General features: G+C 39.8%; 2 protein-coding genes across 2 annotated transcripts in view; both read left to right on the top strand.

Moving 5' to 3' along the window:
* Nucleotides 1–747: 747 nt before the first annotated feature.
* On the top strand, nt 748–10,906 carry LOC141325820 (interferon-induced, double-stranded RNA-activated protein kinase-like). Its single transcript, XM_073834549.1, has 10 exons — nt 748–1,321; nt 1,453–1,479; nt 1,616–1,735; nt 8,637–8,753; nt 8,841–8,957; nt 9,929–10,112; nt 10,191–10,331; nt 10,422–10,523; nt 10,632–10,694; nt 10,778–10,906. The coding sequence occupies exons 1-10, from the start codon at nt 882–884 to the stop codon at nt 10,904–10,906; spliced, it is 1,440 nt and encodes a 479-aa protein (XP_073690650.1). The 5' UTR covers nt 748–881.
* A 3,543-nt stretch (nt 10,907–14,449) lies between these two features.
* Nucleotides 14,450–19,950, top strand: part of LOC141325819 (interferon-induced, double-stranded RNA-activated protein kinase-like) — a 14,859-nt gene continuing 9,358 nt past the window's right edge. Inside the window, 2 exon segments of the mRNA XM_073834548.1 lie at nt 14,450–14,467; nt 14,627–14,853. Of these exon segments, the coding sequence (XP_073690649.1) occupies nt 14,450–14,467; nt 14,627–14,853 (245 nt within the window).

Genomic DNA, 19,950 nt, shown 5'->3' with positions numbered 1-19,950 from the left:
GATGCCATAGAAGAACCTTTTTGTTTAAATGGTTCCATAAAGAACCTTTAACATCTGAAGATTTATTTATTTTTTACTAAAGGTTCTTTGTGGTGAAAGAAGGTTCTTCAGATTATACAAATGTAAGAAAGAGATGGCTCTTTAAAGAACCTTTTGACTGAACCAAAAATGGTTCTTCTGTGACATTACTGTAAAGAACCTTTAAAAGGACTTTTCTTTTTGTCACAAACACATCTAAAAAAATGTCAAAAAAAGGTCTAAGACATGATTAGTTTATTCCAGAACGTGAGAATGCTGAAAAAGAGAGGGGAAAAAAGTTAAAATGGTCATTTTTATAATATTAATGTTAAAACTCAAAAAGTAACATTTAATTATGGCTGAAAGAAGTAGAAAGACTGAATAGTAGCCTGTTTTCTTGTAGAACGTACTAAAATATTTGTTTCATTAATAACTTTAAAAAGTAATTATTTACAGTGTAATACAATTTTGTGATGGCGTGTTAAATTAAATGTATCCGAAACATTTTTTACAATTATTATTTCCCTAAGAAACCGTCTTTTAATTGTTTCTACTTTGTATCATAATGCTATGGATGTCTGCTACAATGTATTTATTTATTTTTTTATTTTTTTCTGTAACGGTGTGTTGTGTACGTAATAAGTTTATGAAGATGACGATTCGAAACCTAGAGCTGGGCGGGTCTGGAAGTCCAGAGACAGCTGAGGAAAGCGAGAATGAATCGAAACAGAAAGCTAAAGAACGCTGGTTTAAATACCGACGCGGAACTCTGAGACTTTTGGTCTCTAGACCGACAGAGAAGGTAGAAGACAACGATCCGACAGCATCTGAACTCTATTAAAAACCTTTCGGACTGAAGCAAAATGTCTGCCGACACTGAAATGGAGAGAAAGATCTATGACTTCTTGAGAAATGGCAAACGCAGGGCGTTGGACATTGCTAAAAAATTCGGACTAGATAAACGCACCGTGAACAAACATCTGTACAGCCTAGAGAAATCAAATAAGGTGTTCAAAACGAACGAAGTGCCTCCTATATGGGAATTAATGGAGAAGAAGGATGAGCTCAAACTGACCCCCAAACCAGAGAAAAAGTCTCAGACGACGACAGAAACAACTGAGAAAGATTTGGAGGATCTGCTGAAATCAGGAGGTTTAAAAGCCCATGAGATCGCCAAAGATCTGGGACAGACAAGACAAACCATCAACAGACAGCTGTACATTATGGAGACGAAGGGGAAAGTCAAGAAATGTAGCACAAGCAAATTGTGGAGACTTAGCGATGATAGTTTCAGCCAAGATAGGTTTGTGTTGTGTGTTTTATTTAAAATACTTAGAGCTGTGATTTATAGTAACTTCGAATTTATTGTGCCAGTGTTTAAGATGGCATTTATAAATATAAATTGTTGTTGATTAGTTCCAGTTCGTGTCCCAGTGATCATGGACTGGACTCAGTTTCAGGGTAAGCATTCTGGACCTGACAGTTTTGTGTCTTGTTTAATTAATTAAGAAAGAGACATGTTTTAAATGAATGTTTTGTTTATAGGATAATGCATAATGATTTGATTGCTTTTTGACATGTGTGTTATCATCTACAGGTTGTCTCAAAGTTTTGTTGTGATCGAAAAGCTTGGTCAAGGAAGCTTTGGCTGCGTTTATAAAGTAAAACATAAATATGATGGCAACGACTACGCTGTAAAGAGGGTCATCTTAGACGGGTAAGTTTATACAAGTTGTAAGGTCAAATCTAATTTTAAAAAGAAACAGAAAAAGAAAACAGAATAATAATGTAATTAACTGTTTATGCATTTATTTTCATTATTTATTTATTTAATCATCCATTTATTTCCTTATCTTTATTTTTTTACCATTTTTTTATTATTCATTTAAGTATTTAAAGGGATGGTTCGGAGTAGAATTGACTTCATTGCTATGCACTCCGAATCTAAAAACCCCATCCGAAGTTTTTTTTTACCTTAGTCAAACATTTATGGAGATATTAGAGTTTTTCGAATTGCTTGTTACAGGAGTGAATGGTACATGTGATGTATCCCGTAAATTGCACCACTAAACGTGCAAGTAATCTTACCAAACTTGTACAGTAGTGTAAATAGGTTATGTACTCACAAAACGCTGCATCAGAACATTTGTAAGTCCACCATGAGTGTTTTAAAAACACGTTTTACCCGAGAACTACTAGTCTCAGAAACTACAAATGGCGACACGTCGACGTCACTTCCCTGGTTTGAAAAAAGCACGTAAAAGTCCTCCTACAAGTTGACATGCACACAGATGTAGTAGGAGGACTTTTACATGCTTTTTTTCAAACCAGGGAAGTGATGTCGACTTGTAGTTTCTGAGACTAGTAGTTCTCGGGTAAAACGTGTTTTTAAAACACTCATGGTGGACTTACAAATGTTCCGATGCAGCGTTTTGTGAGTACATAACCTATTTACACTACTGTACAAGTTTGGTAAGATTACTTGCACGTTTAGTGGTGCAATTTACGAGATACATCACATGTACCATTCACTCCTGTAACAAGCAATTCGAAAAACTCTAATATCTCCATAAATGTTCGACTAAGGTAAAAAAAACTTCGGATGGGGTATTTACATGGGCATCGGAGTGCATAGCAATGAAGTCAATTCTACTCCGAACCATCCCTTTAAGTAGTGAGAAGGGCTATACCTTCTGTCAAAAGATGATTGATGACTTTGACCTTTTGACCTTTCCCCCTCCCCCCGCCCCTTTCCCACGGTGCCCACCCACGTAGAGCATGACCTCGTGTTTGATCTTGCGGTGACCTCGTGAACTTTACTGACCTTGTTTGATGGATTGACCAGGTGCGACGTCAACGGATGACAGGTTTATGGGGTGTTGAGAGGATTTATGTCTGGGTTTACCAGGTGCGGGATGAACTTCTGACAGGTTTATGGTTGTTGCAGCAAATTTACGACTGGGTATACCAGGTGCGGGATTAACTTCTGACGGGTTTATGGGGTTTTTGCGTGACCATCCGGTGCTGGGTGTCATCAGGGTAGAGAAATATGGCCTGTTTGCGTGACCGTCCGGTGTTGGATGTCATCAGGGTAGAGAAGTATGGCCTGTTTGCGTGTCCGTCCGGTGTCGGATATCATCAGGGGTGGAGGAAATACAGCAACTGTGCGTGACCGTGCGTGTGTCTGTGGCCCTCTTTGCTCTCATTCGCTCATCCCCAGCCTGCACGTGGGCTTTTTGAGCTGGCATTGCACAACAGATCATTTGAACATCTTATATGTAAAAGTATCTGTACATGTAATGGATGTATATAAAATGCTTTTTCAACAATATACTAGTTGATATAAAAAAAATAGGAGTCAAATAGACACAGCAGTTACGAGTGCATCTTAGTTTGAGCGGGCTAGTCTGTATACCATTTTTGCAGGGGAGTTCTAGCCACATTCTCACGCTATACATCTGTTTTAATAAATCTCCCTCGCCTTTTCCAGTCTAGGGGGTAATATCTGTTTGAAGAAATCTGCGGACTGGATTACTGTGTGAAAGAGAGGGTTTGCAAACATTTTAAATGTAATACATTTATTTCATAGTTACTTTAAATAAACATAACGCAACTTATTCCTCATGGCTTATGCTTATATTTTAGCTTAACCATAATTTATTTCACATCAAACACAAAGTCTTTTATTTTATCCATAACCGCACGATGAAGTATATCAACAAAGTCTTTAATGTTTTAAAAATATAAATGATAACACTTGAGCCCAACAGTGTAACTCAATCATGTACACAAACACACATGTTCAGTCCTTCAAGTCGTATTCTCTTCTATAAAAAAGAAATGAATATAAACGATGTGATCACACATGATATAAAACAAAGCAAAACATTTACACTAGTTTTTAGGTAGCCAGCAATGTCAAAATAAGTAAAGGGAAAAATGTATTTAAACAGACCAAACCATATGGATTATGCCTGGACATGCCATTTTGATATTGTATCAAACCCTTAACCTACCCAATCACAGTAAACTTTCTGTATTTTTTAATAAACATTATTTACTATATTTTTATAAAGTTGCCTGGACATGTCTGGACATGCCATTTTGATATTGTATCAAACCCTTAACCTATCCAATCACAGTAAACTTTCTCTATTTCTATATGTTTTAATAAATATTATTTAGTATATTTTTATAAAATTCACAAAAAGTTCAACATACTTCCATTTGTAATAAAATATTGTAAGTCATTTAAATTATTATAGTAGGACTCAAGACATTTCATCATAAATCACATTTAGGTTGTTATATCAATGTAAATCCAAATTATTAGAAAATTTGGGATCTGATAAGTCCTATAAACATTTCAACCTAAAAAGTGACTCAAGTACAAACACTCACACAAACAAACATGAAAAATAAAACACAAAAAGCAAACACATGATGCAAACTCAAACGCAAAACACAATCATGCAAAAACATGACAAAACACAAAACACAAACAAACATGCAAACTAAAAAGCAAACACATGATGCAAACTCAAAACACAAAACACAATCATGCAGACTAAAACACAAACATACATGCAAAATAAAACGGTACGGCCTGTTCGGTTCGGTCCACTTGCGTACCGTTTTTTAATTTTTTTAAAATTTTTTTACATTTTTTTTTTTTTATTTATTATTAGCGTGATATTAAGCGCAGCGGAACAATGTTCCTAGGCGAGTTTCCGCCCGGACGCTATTGAGTGACGCACAGTAACACACGCACAGTTAAGGTGCGTTCCGATCGACAGGGTCCCTACGCAGTGTTCACTGCTCCCTTCGCTGGCCTTCGCTGACAATAATCGCTCATTTGGAATGCCCTGGAACGTCATCAAAGCAAATTAACGGCAGCGTCACGCAGATTATGATTTAACATAAATAAATATTGTAATTTATTTTACTTTCAAATTTAAATACATACGTTTATATGTATTTTATATGTATCTAAAAAAAATATAGTCCAAATGTATATGTTTAGACCATTAACACATTAACAGATTTTTGTGTTATTTCTCGCAGTTTTTTTTCCCCCCACACACAGCCTATATTTAACTATCCTGTGATAACATTAAATAAAACAAGACCGAGATTCACCTCGCCAGTTTTACTTTCATTCATAAAATACAATATGCAAATGTAACATGAATCGCCATAACCATTCATAAACACTCTAATTTGTATAATAATAACAACATTTATTGCAACCGCTTCATTTCAGAGCCTTAAAAAAATATTATGTAAAATATCACCCAAATGTGTCGCTTTTATTTATTTCATGCAAGAATTCTATTGTGTATCGGCAGCTTTTCAAAATAAAGATTTTGTAAGTTCTTATTTTTTTGTACCGAAAATGAACCGAACCGAGCTCTCCAAGACACTGTACCGAACCGAATACGATTTTAACGTACCGTTACACCCCAAATCATAACCATAAATATGTTTTAAGGTACTGGAAACACACAAATGTCAGGGTAGGACAAAACATCAGCAGCGGCTGCAAACCCCCTCAGACCCCAGAGGGTTAAAAAAGATGGTAATATATCTATGATTATACATGGCATCAAAGTAACAAAGTAACAAATATGTTACTACAGCAAAACAAATCATTCATTGTTCATCTTAAACATGTATTCAACATTTAAGTTTATGGAACTTATAAAACACATAATTCACTTTTTTAAAGATGATCTTCATGTTTATAAAAAATAAACCTTTACAATACTTCTAGGTGATCATACATAGTAACAAACAAAATCAAAACAAATCATTATATCACATTCAATTTTTTTTTTAAGTTTATTGAAGTGATAAAACAGTTACTACATTTGAGAAAAGACACCACCAAATACATCTCATGTTACGCAGACATGCATTCTTTGAATTCTCACTGACTTTACGCGTGAATCACACAACACATGTGCGGAGTGTTTTCTGGGGGTCAGTGACTCTCTTGAGAATATAGAGTTGCTCTGAAAAAGCTAAATGAAAAATCATTCTGACACACACGAGACTCCCAATGTAAGGAGAAATCTCCACAGCCCGTCTCATGAACACTTGACAGTGATCGCAAAACACAACACTATTATACACTGTTTTAATTAGTTTATTCAATTACTTAACACACATACTTACATTCAAATTTTGCACCTAATATGCTGGTACTTTTACTTTTATCAGTCTGAAAAATGTGCGATCAATACTGTACATGATAAAACGGCAATCATGCTACCGAGTAAGTTAGACACAATGTTTTGAATGCTACTAAGCCAGATTATTCCTACTTCTTAACAAACCTACATTTAAAATTTTACTCTGAGGTTCCAACGCAGGGGAACCGGGTGAGATATGTTAATCCTTCAACATATTTTATATATATATATATATATATATATATATATATATTGTGGCGAGGCGTCTGCCCGCCCCCCTAATTTTCATCACCACCCCGTCCCTTATTCGCCGCCCTTCTCCAGGCTCCCGACGGGAGTGGGTGTGTAGGGGAGAGGAGGGGCGTGTAATCGGCTCGGGCTGGCGGCGTGTGATGGGGACACCTGATGTAAATGAAGCCTCATCACCGCCGCTGTTTAAATCCCGAGCGCGCCTCTCCTCGGGAGACCGGTCTCTATCCCCCGTGCATGCACGCTGGTGTCCTCGCGGGTCCAGGAGGGGGTGAAGAGGGAATCCCGCGCCACAAGAGTTTGGAGAGCCGCCGGACCCGCGGTTCCGGCTAAGCCGCCAGAAGTCGCCACCCCAGCGCCGGACAGCTCGAGAGGGATGAGCCTGCCGGAGATGCCGCCGCCCTAGCACCCCGGCGCTAGCATGGAAAGCGCCCGCGGCCGCCGGACTCCGCCCCTCTCCTGGACCCTTCCCCTCTGAACACTTTCCCTTCCGTCACGGCGTCTCAGCACCCGAGGACACCAGATCCCCCTTTTATTTTGGACACTGTTTTACTTTATGGACTCACTTTCCCTTATTTTCTGTTTAATAAAAGCCTCTCCGAGGCCTGACGCCACACCCACTGTGTCTGTCGTGTGCCCCTCCCGCCACAGTGGTGGAGAATGCGGGCAAGGCGGGGCTTAGACAGCGCAGTGGGCAACACCTGATGACGTCATCCCCTCTCGCTCGCAAAAGTTCGTGAAAACCCGGACAGGGACGGAGGAACGACGGAGACGGCCTCCCAGCCGCAAGAAGGGTAAGTGATGTTTCAGTTAGTCACTTATCCTGCGGTTGGTTGAGGCTGTCGACTAATACCGGTTTTTCTGTCCCTGTTCCGGTACGCGGCGAGAGGGAGCGTTGCCTTGGAGAGGAATCCCCGCCCACTCCGACCGCTGGAGCCTGGATGAGGAAGGTAGCACTCCTGCGTGGGCGGCGACCTTAGGACGGGGATGTCGCTTGGGGGGGGGGATGTGGCGAGGCGTCTGCCCACCCCCCTAATTTTCATCACCACCCCGTCCCTTATTCGCCGCCCTTCTCCAGGCTCCCGACGGGAGTGGGTGTGTAGGGGAGAGGAGGGGCGTGTAATCGGCTCGGGCTGGCGGCGTGTGATGGGGACACCTGATGTAAATGAAGCCTCATCACCGCCGCTGTTTAAATCCCGAGCGCGCCTCTCCTCGGGAGACCGGTCTCTATCCCCCGTGCATGCACGCTGGTGTCCTCGCGGGTCCAGGAGGGGGTGAAGAGGGAATCCCGCGCCACAAGAGTTTGGAGAGCCGCCGGACCCGCGGTTCCGGCTAAGCCGCCAGAAGTCGCCACCCCAGCGCCGGACAGCTCGAGAGGGATGAGCCTGCCGGAGATGCCGCCGCCCTAGCACCCCGGCGCTAGCATGGAAAGCGCCCGCGGCCGCCGGACTCCGCCCCTCTCCTGGACCCTTCCCCTCTGAACACTTTCCCTTCCGTCACGGCGTCTCAGCACCCGAGGACACCAGATCCCCCTTTTATTTTGGACACTGTTTTACTTTATGGACTCACTTTCCCTTATTTTCTGTTTAATAAAAGCCTCTCCGAGGCCTGACGCCACACCCACTGTGTCTGTCGTGTGCCCCTCCCGCCACAATATATATAGCTTTTTCTAATTGTATCAGCTGAGCTTGTTTCAACTGTTTATAGTCAATTTAGAGTAGAGTAATAGAGTCAACCTAAATTCAATAAAACCAGTTACACATCATGTAAGAAAGGCCTCATAATGCATACAGTCAAGCAGTATCCGCAACTTCTCTTGATTTGTTGTCATCGCTCTTACATTTGCAACTGACATCCAACACCGGATGGTCACGCAACAACCCATAAACCTGTCAGAAGTCAATCCTGCACCTGGTAAGCATGTCGTAAATCGTCGCAACTACCCATAAACCCGTCAGAAGTTAATCCCGCACCTGGGGTATGCATCAAACAAGGTCAGTAAAGTTCACGAGGTCACCGCAAGATCAAACACGAGGTCATGCTCCACGTGGGCGGGCACCGTGGGAAAGGGGCGGGGGGAGGGGGAAAGGTCAAAAGGTCAAAGTCATCAATCATCTTTTTTACTTATTTACTTATCCTTTTTTTTTTTTTTATTCATTCACTGATTTAAAACAGGACAGAGGAGGTGAAGGCATTGGCCCGACTAGATCACCCAAACATAGTGCGTTATATTACCTGCTGGCCAGGTTCTGACGACTGGACGTCAAACCAAGAAAAAAACCAACTGTCCAAGTAAGCGACTCTCCAGCACTTTTTCAAAAAAAATTTAGAAAACATAAACTGATTCTCAACAGTGACGTTTGTGTGTTTTATGTTCAGCAAACCAGGTTCTTCATCAGATGTGGTGACCTTTGATAGATCAGGCTCTGAGGGGGGTGATGATGAAGATGAAGATGATAATACCACATCAGAAATGGAACGTCTGGCCAAGCCAGAGTATGCCCAGCATTCTTCTTATGAGCCTGTTGTCTATTTTACACCTATATTTGCCTGTTTAGGGTAAACTAGTTACAGTGTGTCAACTGGCCAGGGGTTTGATTCCTTGAAGATACATCCACTATTAAAATAGCTCTAATGTACTTTGTCTCTTTGGAAAAGAGCATCTGCTTGTGCCCTCAGGAAACAGCAAAAATAACAGTTTAGACTTTTCAAATCTTTGAGTTTATTTGTTTGATTAAAATGTATGACACAACAGCTTCGTTATTTAAAGGGCTCATATAATGAGGAATCAAATTTTCTTTGCTCTTTTGAAATAACAGATTTCATTTTACTGTAACTTTTAAAAAAGTCCATCTTTTCAAACCAAACTGCTACTCTGCATTTCCCTCTGAAGAATAGTGTTAGAAAAAAAAATCCCTGTGCATTTCAGTCTGATCTGAATAGTTTTGAGTTGCACATTGAATCTGAATTATGAGTCTGTCATAATGTGATGAAACAGACTGAAGGATGGAGCAGTTAAAACAATATGAAGCCAAATAGCAAACCCCGAGTAAATGCTGTTAGTCATTTCACATTCAAAGAGGCACGGCAGCAAAAAGCTGTATTTATTTAATGATCATGGAAATTATTTATTTGTAAATTTCGGCAGTGTAAATAAAGACGTGTTGAAAGTTAAATATATTGCATGATGAATAAACCGTTAAATCTCAAATATAATGCAAACGTTATAAAAATGCAAATGATTTGGTTACAAAGTAACCTTATTTGAAGGACCAGATAAACAGCTGGATATAACAGTAATTTGAAATAAAAAATATGATCTTGTGCAAGAAATATCAACTAACATTATACGCAAACCTTTAGAGGAACAGAAATTGATGATATTAAAAGTATTATACGATTACTGAGCAATGCAATGTTTAATATTGACCCAGGTGACATGCCTCTTTTTTTCTCTTTTATTTCAGCAGCAGGACTTACTTGTTTATTCAAATGGAGTTCTGTGAGGGAGGAACACTGACCAATTGGATAAAGGCGAAAAATTGTGTGGAAAAACAGAGAACCATAGTTGAAATCCATAAAATATTGTATGAAATTATCACTGGAGTGGAATTCATTCATGCAAACAAGCTCATCCACAGAGACTTGAAGGTATTTCATTTTATTTGCTGCGTTTTATAAGCATTCAAACAAGCATTTAATTCATGCGTACCGGTACTCTTCTTTTAGCCTGATAACATACTGTTCAGTGCTAATGGCAAAGTGAAGATCGGAGACTTTGGGCTGGTGGCGGCTCAGACCGATCCAAATGGTGACCCTATAAAGAGATCAAAGAGAAGAGGAACACCACCATATAGGAGTCCTGAACAGGTAATGCATTTTTATTGACATGTGTTCTCACTTTTTATTTTTTAATTCATGAATGAATACTAATAAGACAAATATAATTGTTTATTTTAGGAAAATAAGGAGAATTATGATGAAAAAACGGACATTTTCCCCCTTGGACTCATATGGTTTGAGATGCTCTGGAAAATATCTACTGGTATGGAGAGAGTAAAGGTCAGTATTTGATGACAGTCACCAGTAGTCTTTACAGATATTTGCAAGAAATATATCTTTAATTAATTTCATTTATTTATTCATACATTCATTTTTTTGCTATTGCAGCTGTGGCAAGATCTGAGAAATCAAAGGTTTCCAGAAGGGTTCAGTGACGAATATTCAGCTGAAGTGAGAAATAAATATTATACAATATTTATAAACAAAGAAATAGTGACTGGACCAAGTATAATTTTGTTTTGCGTCTTTTTCAGAGTACATTCATCATGAAGATGCTGTCATATTCACCAGACGACAGGCCACATGCAAAAGATATAAAAGAAGATCTTCAGACGTTTTTCTCTCTGGAAAACATGGACATGTTAAGCCAGAGAACAGTTTGAGATTTTGGTGTATAGAAACAGAAACAGTTTTTAATCAAGTCCTTTTTTAACAACGATTACTCCTGACATGCAACAACCTGTGCTTTAAAGATTATATTTTATTCATAACTGAATGATTCAATTGATATATAAAACATGAAATGGATTTTATGAAATAACGTTCAGATTTCTACGTGATTTCTTCTAGTATTTTTTAAATTAAAAAAAAAACTCAGTCTCATTTTGTTTTCATCAAACTCCATTATAATAATGTTGTGAGGTTTCCTGTACAAATCCAAACATGAATGTAATTTCACAACATTTTTGTAATGTTGGCTGCACAACATTAAGATGTATTTACATCTTAGATGTAATTGCAACTAAAACATAATGTTTCATAATGTTTACAACAATGTTGTAACCAAAATGCAGTATTGTATAATGTGAAAACATTTTGTTCTTGCTGGGAATATTGCTGCTCAAGTTCAGCCATCAGGCATTTCTTGACAAATATACTGTAAATGTTGGGTGGAATAAAAAGATTAAAAAGAAAATTTGTGTAAAAATCATCAATTTGTGTTCTGACGTAGTGCAAAAAGAGCTTGCATTTATGTTAATGAGACAAGGTGCTTTACTTGATAAATAAATTAATTTAAAAAAAATCCATAGAAAATAAGAAGAATTATGAAAAAACAGACATTTTCCCCTTGGACTCGTATGGTTTGAGATGATCTGGAAAATATCTACTGGTTGCAAAAGAGTGAAGGTCAGTAGTATTTCATGACAGTCATGGCCAGATCTGAGCGATCAAAGGTTTCCAGAAGAGTTCAGTGACAATTATCAAAGGGTAAGGACCTTGATTTTACCTTCCGATTAAATAAATTCATCATGAAGATACTGTTGTTTTCACCATAGCACAGGCCACATGCAAAATACATTAAAAAAAAAAAAACTGGAGAAGTTTTTCTCTCTACATCAGAATATGTTAAGGCAGAAAACAGATTTTTGTGTATAGAAACTTTCTCAGCAGTTTAAAGAAAAAAATAATTACTACAGAGTACAGGCAACAGCTTTTTTATTTTGTTGATTTCACTGATTTATTCATGATCCTATTAACTATTTCATGTTCATTGACTAAGGTGATAACATAAACTCATTAAGTTTTAAATATCTGGGTAGTGATTTGATTAAAAACAAAAAAAAATAATAATGTAAATATATACTTCGGATTTCTATTAGATTTCTTCTTGTATATTTTATCAAAAGTCTAAGTTTTTCATCCTGAAATGCTTCTTAATAATGTTGTGAGATTACTTGTAGAAATCTGAAAATGAATGTAGTTTCACAACATTTCTGTAATGTTGACTGCATACATTTAAGATGCATTCACATCTTGGATGTAATCGGAACTAAAATATGTTTCTTAAAGTAGCAGTTGTTTGTTTACAGTGTAACCGAACTACAGCCGAAATGCAATATTATGTAACGTTAAATCAGGCATTTTTCTTGACAAATATGCTGGGTGGAATAAAAGGAATGAAAAAACGTGTCATTAATCGTCATTGTCACAAGGACGGTCTGAGACGTGCGGATCCATTTGCAGCATTTATTGAGATGTGTCGACAGGCAGGAGTAAACACCAGAAAACAGGAACAACGTAGGTAATCCGGGAAACAGTTCGATACTCAAGCAATGGACGCAATGGCAGGCAGCAGGAATCAATAACGGGGTACACAGTCCAGAGTCATACACGGGAAATCCAACACAGAAAGAAACGCTCAGAATTACGACCATGTGGAACGATAAGACTTCGCAAGGTGGCTGTGTGTGTGAGTGGCTTATAAGTTGTCCGTGTGAATGAGCTGCAGGTGTGAGCAGTGACCAGTGCAGTGAGAAACAGGGAGCAGGTGAATGCAGTGGCTTGTGGGGAATGAAGTCCATGATGTGTAGTGCAAGTGTTAATGACAGGACGACTCTATTTGTGACAGAGCCCCCCCCCAAGGAGCGGCTTCCAGACTAATGAAACCGGAGGGTGGTGGAGCGGAGGCGGAACAGGGGGAGGGATGGAGGGCCAGGTCCATGTAGGGGTAATGGAGCTATGGACTGAGGCGGATCCAACGGAGGGAGAAGCCATGGTGGAGGAAGGGTTGGCTCCTCCATGGGGCCGACCGACGGAGGTGGAGCCGGTGGAGCCCAAGGCAGAACCGGAGAGTCGATGGTCCTGGGCGACACAGAGGATCCGGAGGGCCAAGGCGGAACCCAAGGCTCTGGCGACCCCGGCGGAGATGGAGGTACAGAGGCACGCGGCGGGGCCGGAGCGACAGAGGACCGAGGCTGTGCCCACGGGAGGGAGGAGGTCCACAGAGCCGGTAGGACGGAGTGACGAGGCGCAGCCGGAGGAGTAGAGTCCAGAGGCGAGAGGGGGCGACGACTGACCGGGGCGGAGCAGGAGGGACGATGGAGCCCGGTGGAGCTGGTGGACCGACGGCCGACAGCGGAGACGAGGGAGTAGAGAGCCGGGGTGGAGCCGCAGGGTCGGAGGGCCGAGGCGGAGTCCAGGACTCTGAGGCTGGAGGCGATGGTGAGGGATCCTCTAGCCAGGGCACCGATGGAGACTGGCAGTCCCACGGCAAGTCCTCTGCATCGAAGGTGGGTTGTGGGTGAGCAGAGGGACTGTCAGGAGACAGAGGTGGCGGGACTGGAGCAGTAGGGAGGGTGGGTGGGAAACTCAACAGTCCATAAATGGCCTCCGTGGCCTGAACCGGGCAGACAGGAATCTCAGGACGGCTGGACGGAACCAGCGGAGGCTCTGGAAGGCTGGACGGGAGACCAGCTGCTCGAGCCGACAGCAGCGGTGGGTCCTCCACGCTAGACATCAACCACCTTGAGACAGAATTGACCTAATGAAGTGCAGATGTGGCGATCATCTTGGCGACATGCTCTGGCGTGGCAGTCATCTTGTGAGCGGACTCTGGAGGGGCGGTCATCTTGCGAACCGCCTCTGGGTTGGCAGACATCTTATGCTGTGGCTCTGAGCTGGAACTTACTGTGGGAAGATGGTCCTCCTCCACAATTCCCACAGTAAAAGGAGAGCCACACAACAAAAGAGCAAGATCCATATAATATTGTAAAGTCCAGCCCGGTTCAAGGGGGAGAGAGAAGCGTCTCGCTCACTGATCTATATAATTCATTCACAGAGAGAGAGAGAAAAATGTCAGACTGTTAACTCCCTTTGAATGTTGAATGAATGTGCAGATAGAAAACACTCACATACATATGACATCTTTGACCACAGTACAGTACCCATACACAGTAACTCAGCTGAGCAACATTCACTACATCATTTCACTGCATCTGGCTGGATAACTCTGTATGTCACAAATTATCTTTGTATTCTTCTGTATTAATGACAAGCATAATGTTTGTCAATGTTTGTTGCCATGTTTTACAGCATTCAGTCCGAGCCTGATGCAGGGCAGTTCTCGTGGGTTGAGGGGTCCCTGCTGCAGTTTCACCAGTAAAGAACATGACTCAATACAATTCACTTGGAGGACCACATAAGTCATGCAGTGGTGCATGGAGGTATGGTGAGAGCATTTCTCTAGATATTATCGTGGTTAAAATAATAATGTTTCATAAATAATTATATTTGTATGTGGAATTTTGAGGTAAATGATGAGTTAATACTTTTTTCCTGGACAAATACACCCCCAACATGTATGTATTCTCTATTTTTAACAGGAGCACCAAGAAGACGTGGAAGTTTGCAAGGGACAGCGGTCCAGGGTCGTAAAGAGTCACCATGAGTTATTCTGTGAGGAGGTGAAAGGGCCTGCCTTTCTCCAAATAGACAGTAAAAATCATCAGAATGCCATCAAAGACTACCTGGGTGGAGAATTGGATGAAGCAAGACATGTCCTTTTAGTTATCTTTGAGTATCTGGAGGAGATGGACACATTCATATCAAGGCCTGAAGGTCCATGCCATGTTCCGTGAATAATCTATCAGAGCAAGAAATCTCTCATTGTAGCCCATGTATGTATGTATGTATGTATGTATGTATGTATGTATGTATGTATGTATGTGTACTGCAAATCAGGAACTGTTTATCTGATCATTCAACTGTTTGTTCAATTGTACAGACTTTATGATAGTTGAAACATATCTTTTGTTAAACACTACCAGTCAAATATTTTTTTGTTGCTTTTTTAAAGAAGTCTGTTCTGCTCACCAAGTTTGCATTTATTTGATCCAGTGTACAGCAAAAACAGTACAATTTTAAAATTATTTTTACTATTTAAAATAACTGTGTACTACGGAGCCCCTTACGTCACCTGTAGAAGAAAAATAATTAATCCGTGGGGACGGTTTTGCAATTCGTTCCCTCAGTTTATAAACCGTACTCACGAATTCTTAAACTGTTCCCTCGGTTTAACAATTCATGCCCACGGATTAACAAACCGTGCCCACGAATTTCCAATCCGTGCGCTCAGATTTTGTAAACCGTACCCTCGGATTTTGAATCCGTTCCCACAAATTCATAATCCGTGCGCACGCTTTCGCAATCCGTTCCCACAGTTTGTAAACTGCTCTCACGGATTTGTGATTATTATAAGCTTTTCACCCAGCGTTAGATACATGCTGCACTATTAATGTTATTATTAAATAAGGCCTATTATTACATTGCATTTAGTTTGAGAGCAAAGGAATGGTAACATCACCTGTACATTATTTATTTTGTATTGCCTTTTACCTTCTCCTCTCCAAAACTCGTTTTTTTTAAATTCAGGTAATTTTATATTTTGAAAAATATTATTATATAAAACAAAGCCGTTTGAACAGCGCTCTTCACTTGTTCTTTTATTTTGGTACCATGACGGCACTTACAAAACAGGCTTCTTTTTATCGTTTATTTTACATTAATAACCAATAGGTTAAAACACATGATGTTTTGGCAGCTAATCTATTGGTGATTAATATAAAATAAAGCTAAAAACTCTGTTTTGTCAGTGTTGCATAGTCTCATATAGCCTACTGAGAAATAAAGTTTAATAAATGCAAAACAATGCATCCAGCACTTAAACAGGTGTCCTGTTTGAATTTGGGGGCGGGGCCACAAATCCGTGAGAGCAGTTTACAAACTGTGGGAACGGATTGCAAAAGCGTGCGCACGGATTATGAATTTGTGGGAACGGATTCAAAATCCGAGGGTACGGTTTACAAAATCTGAGCGCACGGATTGGAAATTCGTGGGCACGGTTTGTTAATCCGTGGGCACGAATTGTTAAACCGAGGGAACAGTTTAAGAATTCGTGAGTACGGTTTATAAACTGAGGGAACGAATTGCAAAACCGTCCCCACGGATAAATTATTTTTCTTCTACAGGTGACGTAAGGGGCTCCGTAGTTTTCTATTTGAAACCGTTTTCTATATTTCTAATAAAATGTAATTTATTCCTGTGATTTAAAAGGTGACTTTCCTTTTAGCATTACTCCAGTCACATGATCCTAATATTCTAATTTGCTGCTCAAAAAATTAATAAGGTAAATAAAGGTTTCTTTGATGAATAGAAAGTTCAGAAGAACAGCATTTATCTGAAATTTAAATCTTTTGTAACATAAATGTCAATTTAAAGCATTGCTAAATAAACATTAATTTCTATAATTTCTTTCTATGGTATAGTGTATAATGTTACAAAAGCTCATTTTTCATAAATCATCATCATCAAATTAGAATGATTTCTGAAGGATCACGTAACATTTAAGACTGCTGAAAATTCAGCTTTGCATCACACAAATAAATTACATTTTAAAACATATTCAAATACGAAATCAGCTCCGTATTTTAGACACATTAAATATATTAGATTTAAATTGTGCCATTTTAGCCTAGGCATGCTTTACAAAAACAAGAAAACCTGTATTAGTGAAATGAAGGACAATAACTACAGATCCCCAAAACTGCCATAAATTGCTTCGACATACTTCCGGGTTTCCCCGGTACAAGGGATTGGCAAATCACGTATTTTTTCAGAGGGCGTGGCTTTGACGGCACACTCGGACGTGGGCGGGGCTGTATTGGGGATGGGTGTGACTTCTGACATCACCCGTGGATGTGGGCGGGGTTGGATGTCCACCGCAGGCTGCAGCGAGCCCTAATTGGGCTGCAGCGAGCCCTACCTCGGAGGGGAAGGAAAACGCGGATGATGAAATGCTGAGTAAAGCAAAAGCTTAAGAAGGCTGGTTTAAACACCAACGAGGAACTCTGAGACTTTTGGATCGACCAGAGGTGGTGGAATACAAGAGCTTCTGCAACTGTATATTATAAACCTTAGGACAGAAGAAAGATGTCTAACCACAAACCTGAAACGAACTCGAGGTGCGTTCATTTGTTCAGAACTACCGAAAAGCTTTCTGTTTGAGATCTTTTGGAGAAGATGGGGGTGAGTTTGCCCGAAGCATCTTTAGCAAACTATGGTCGCAAGTTACGTCGTTATCAGCACAGGTTTAACGAATTAGTGTTTCCCGAACTTGTCCACTTGAGCTCGGCTCTGCATTTTTAGGAACCGTTCTCGGACCAAGTCTGACTCCCACTAGATTATTACCAGTCCCCAGGTAGGTTTATGAGCAGGTGTGGGGGAGAGGTAAGGATCAGGCAGTCAGGTAGAGATTTTAACTAGGGGGGTAATAATTTGGCAGGGGATAATTTGGCGAAATTGGGCAAAACACCGCAATTCTGTTAGCTAACCGTTCCAAACCATGCCAGAATGCGCGTAGTGATGTGGCCACTTAGAATCGGTCACTTGTCTGTTGTCTGTTTCTCTGTGTAATTGGCCAGCCAAGCGCGACGTGTGAGTGAAATAGCAATATCTGATCGTCCTCCATAACTCCATAACACCACTTCGGCAGTTTTTGATTTTGGGAATGACTGCAATGACTTTTCGTAAAAGATTAAGACTCTGTTTATTTACACTAGAATAACTGTTATTATTAATATTTGTTGCTTCTTTGTCAAGAATGGTTGAAGAGAGGGAAAACACTTTGATAATTATGAACCCTATAGTACTAGCTACAGCTGTAACTGTGATAATGAATAATGTAGAGCTGTTGTTTTATTGGTTTATTGTTTTATTTCTTAGTACGTTGTTGTATTGTTATGTATGAATGTGTGCACTCCATTTTGTCTGTATAATGTATTGATTTATGTTATAAGAATATTTTTATGTTGAAGTCTATAGACCCCAGGAAGAATAGCTTTTGCAGCAGCTAATGGGGATCTTAATAAACTAAACTAAACCATCGCTATTTGCATCTCGTACCGTATATCTAAACACCTGCGTTACCAAGTTTATCAGCCCCACAATGGAAAACGAAACTATTTCCGTCAGTCCGTGCCTCTTTGGGATGGCACTATGTGCTGTTGACTTGCTTCTGAAGGGTACATATGTCTGAAGTACTGAATTTAGATAAAGTTGGCAGAGCCAGTCGTTGTTTTGTGGGCAAACATCAAAATGGGTCAGTATCACTATATAGTGCCATTTGAGGCTTCACAATTTCCAAAATAAAATATGAGATTTTCTATTAAACGTTATTGTATTGAGGAGACTGTAGGCTGTTAGAAATGCATATTGGTCAAGCTCCAGCACTTAATAACTGCAAATACAAATAATTTTAAGACAATTTTAAAACAAAATATGTCCACCATGCAATGGCCAAATTCAAAGTAGAGTATATACATTTTCATTTCATGATTATAAAATGCAGATTTTCAGAAAAAAATATGTTGTCCCTTTCCCAACAAAATATTTTACTTCAATAAAGCAAAAGGAACTCCAAGGCACTCTCATTTGGAAAAAGTTAAAAAGCCTTTATTGCAGCGGCTTGGTCACATTAAACCTTTCTAAAAAACTCCAACGCGTTTCAGCACATGGCCTTCATCAGGGAGTCAAACAGTTCTCACAGGTAAGAGGAGGTACTTAACATCTAAACACCAATCAAAAAGCTCCACCTTGCAGATCAATTAGTCAGGTGACAAGTATCTGTATATCACAACCAACAGGTGTCATCCTTACCAAACAGTGAGACATAAACATTATACCTGAAACACACTGAATATCACATATACATACTAAAACACACACACAGTCACCAGGTAGAAGTAAACAAAATCTAGTGTAAAAATAAAAGGATGGCAACAACCAGACATAAAATCAGAGAAAGACACTAAAGTCCAGGTCTTCATTTAGGCCTGGATATTTAGTGGCTTGGAGTTTAAATATCCAAAAAGTCTCCTTTTGGTTTAACTGCCTCTGTCTATCACCTTTTCTCAAGGTCAGTGGGATGTGATCAATCCCACAGGCCTGTAAAGTAGACGGATTACTATTATGGTGTTCCATGTAGTGTCTTGCCATTGGGTAATTAATGTTGCCTGTGCGAATAGCATATTTGTGTTCGGCCAGTCTGTCTTGTAAGCGTCGTTTCGTTCTTCCAACATAAAACACTTTGCACACAGGACACTCTAATCTATAGACAACAAAAGTAGTTTTACAATTTATAAAGTGATTAATCTTAAATTGCTTTTGGGAAACAATATCCTCGAAAATGTTTGTTAAACGAATTCCATACATTTTTAAATAGTATTAACTCTAACATTAAGCTGTCTTTGGAGTACAGTAGAGAGTGCATTCATTTTCTTGACCTTACTATTTTTAAAGATGATCTAGGATCTTTACATACATCAGTGTTTAGGAAACCTACAGATAGAAACACTATTTTACATGCTAAAAGTTTCCATCCTAATTGGCTGAAAGACAATGTCCCATATGGACAGTTCCAGAGGGTGAGAAGAATTTGTGATCGAGACAAGGTTTTTGAAAATCAATCCATAGAAATGATGTCAAGATTTGTAGAACGGGGATATAAGAACACGATTCTCCAAAAAGCTTATACTAGAGCTAAGCACACTGATAGAATATCATCACTTAAAAGAAATACAGTAAAACAGACAAAGGACAGACCAGTATTTGTCACTAGGTACAGTACAGAGAGTGAACAAATTAAACAAAT

The sequence above is a fragment of the Garra rufa genome, chromosome 2 (genome assembly GCF_049309525.1).
Source record: "Garra rufa chromosome 2, GarRuf1.0, whole genome shotgun sequence".
In the NCBI taxonomy this organism is placed as follows: domain Eukaryota; kingdom Metazoa; phylum Chordata; class Actinopteri; order Cypriniformes; family Cyprinidae; genus Garra; species Garra rufa.
This window is presented reverse-complemented; position numbering and strand designations above follow the sequence as displayed.

Excerpts from the sequence above, each read along its gene's own strand:
- LOC141325820 (XM_073834549.1), top strand. The coding sequence starts at position 882 with ATGTCTGCCGACACTGAAATGGAGAGAAAGATCTATGACTTCTTGAGA. Across the intron at positions 1,322-1,452 it reads GATAGTTTCAGCCAAGATAG|TGATCATGGACTGGACTCAG; the intron begins GTTTGTGTTGTG and ends TTCGTGTCCCAG. Across the intron at positions 10,332-10,421 it reads CATATAGGAGTCCTGAACAG|GAAAATAAGGAGAATTATGA; the intron begins GTAATGCATTTT and ends TGTTTATTTTAG.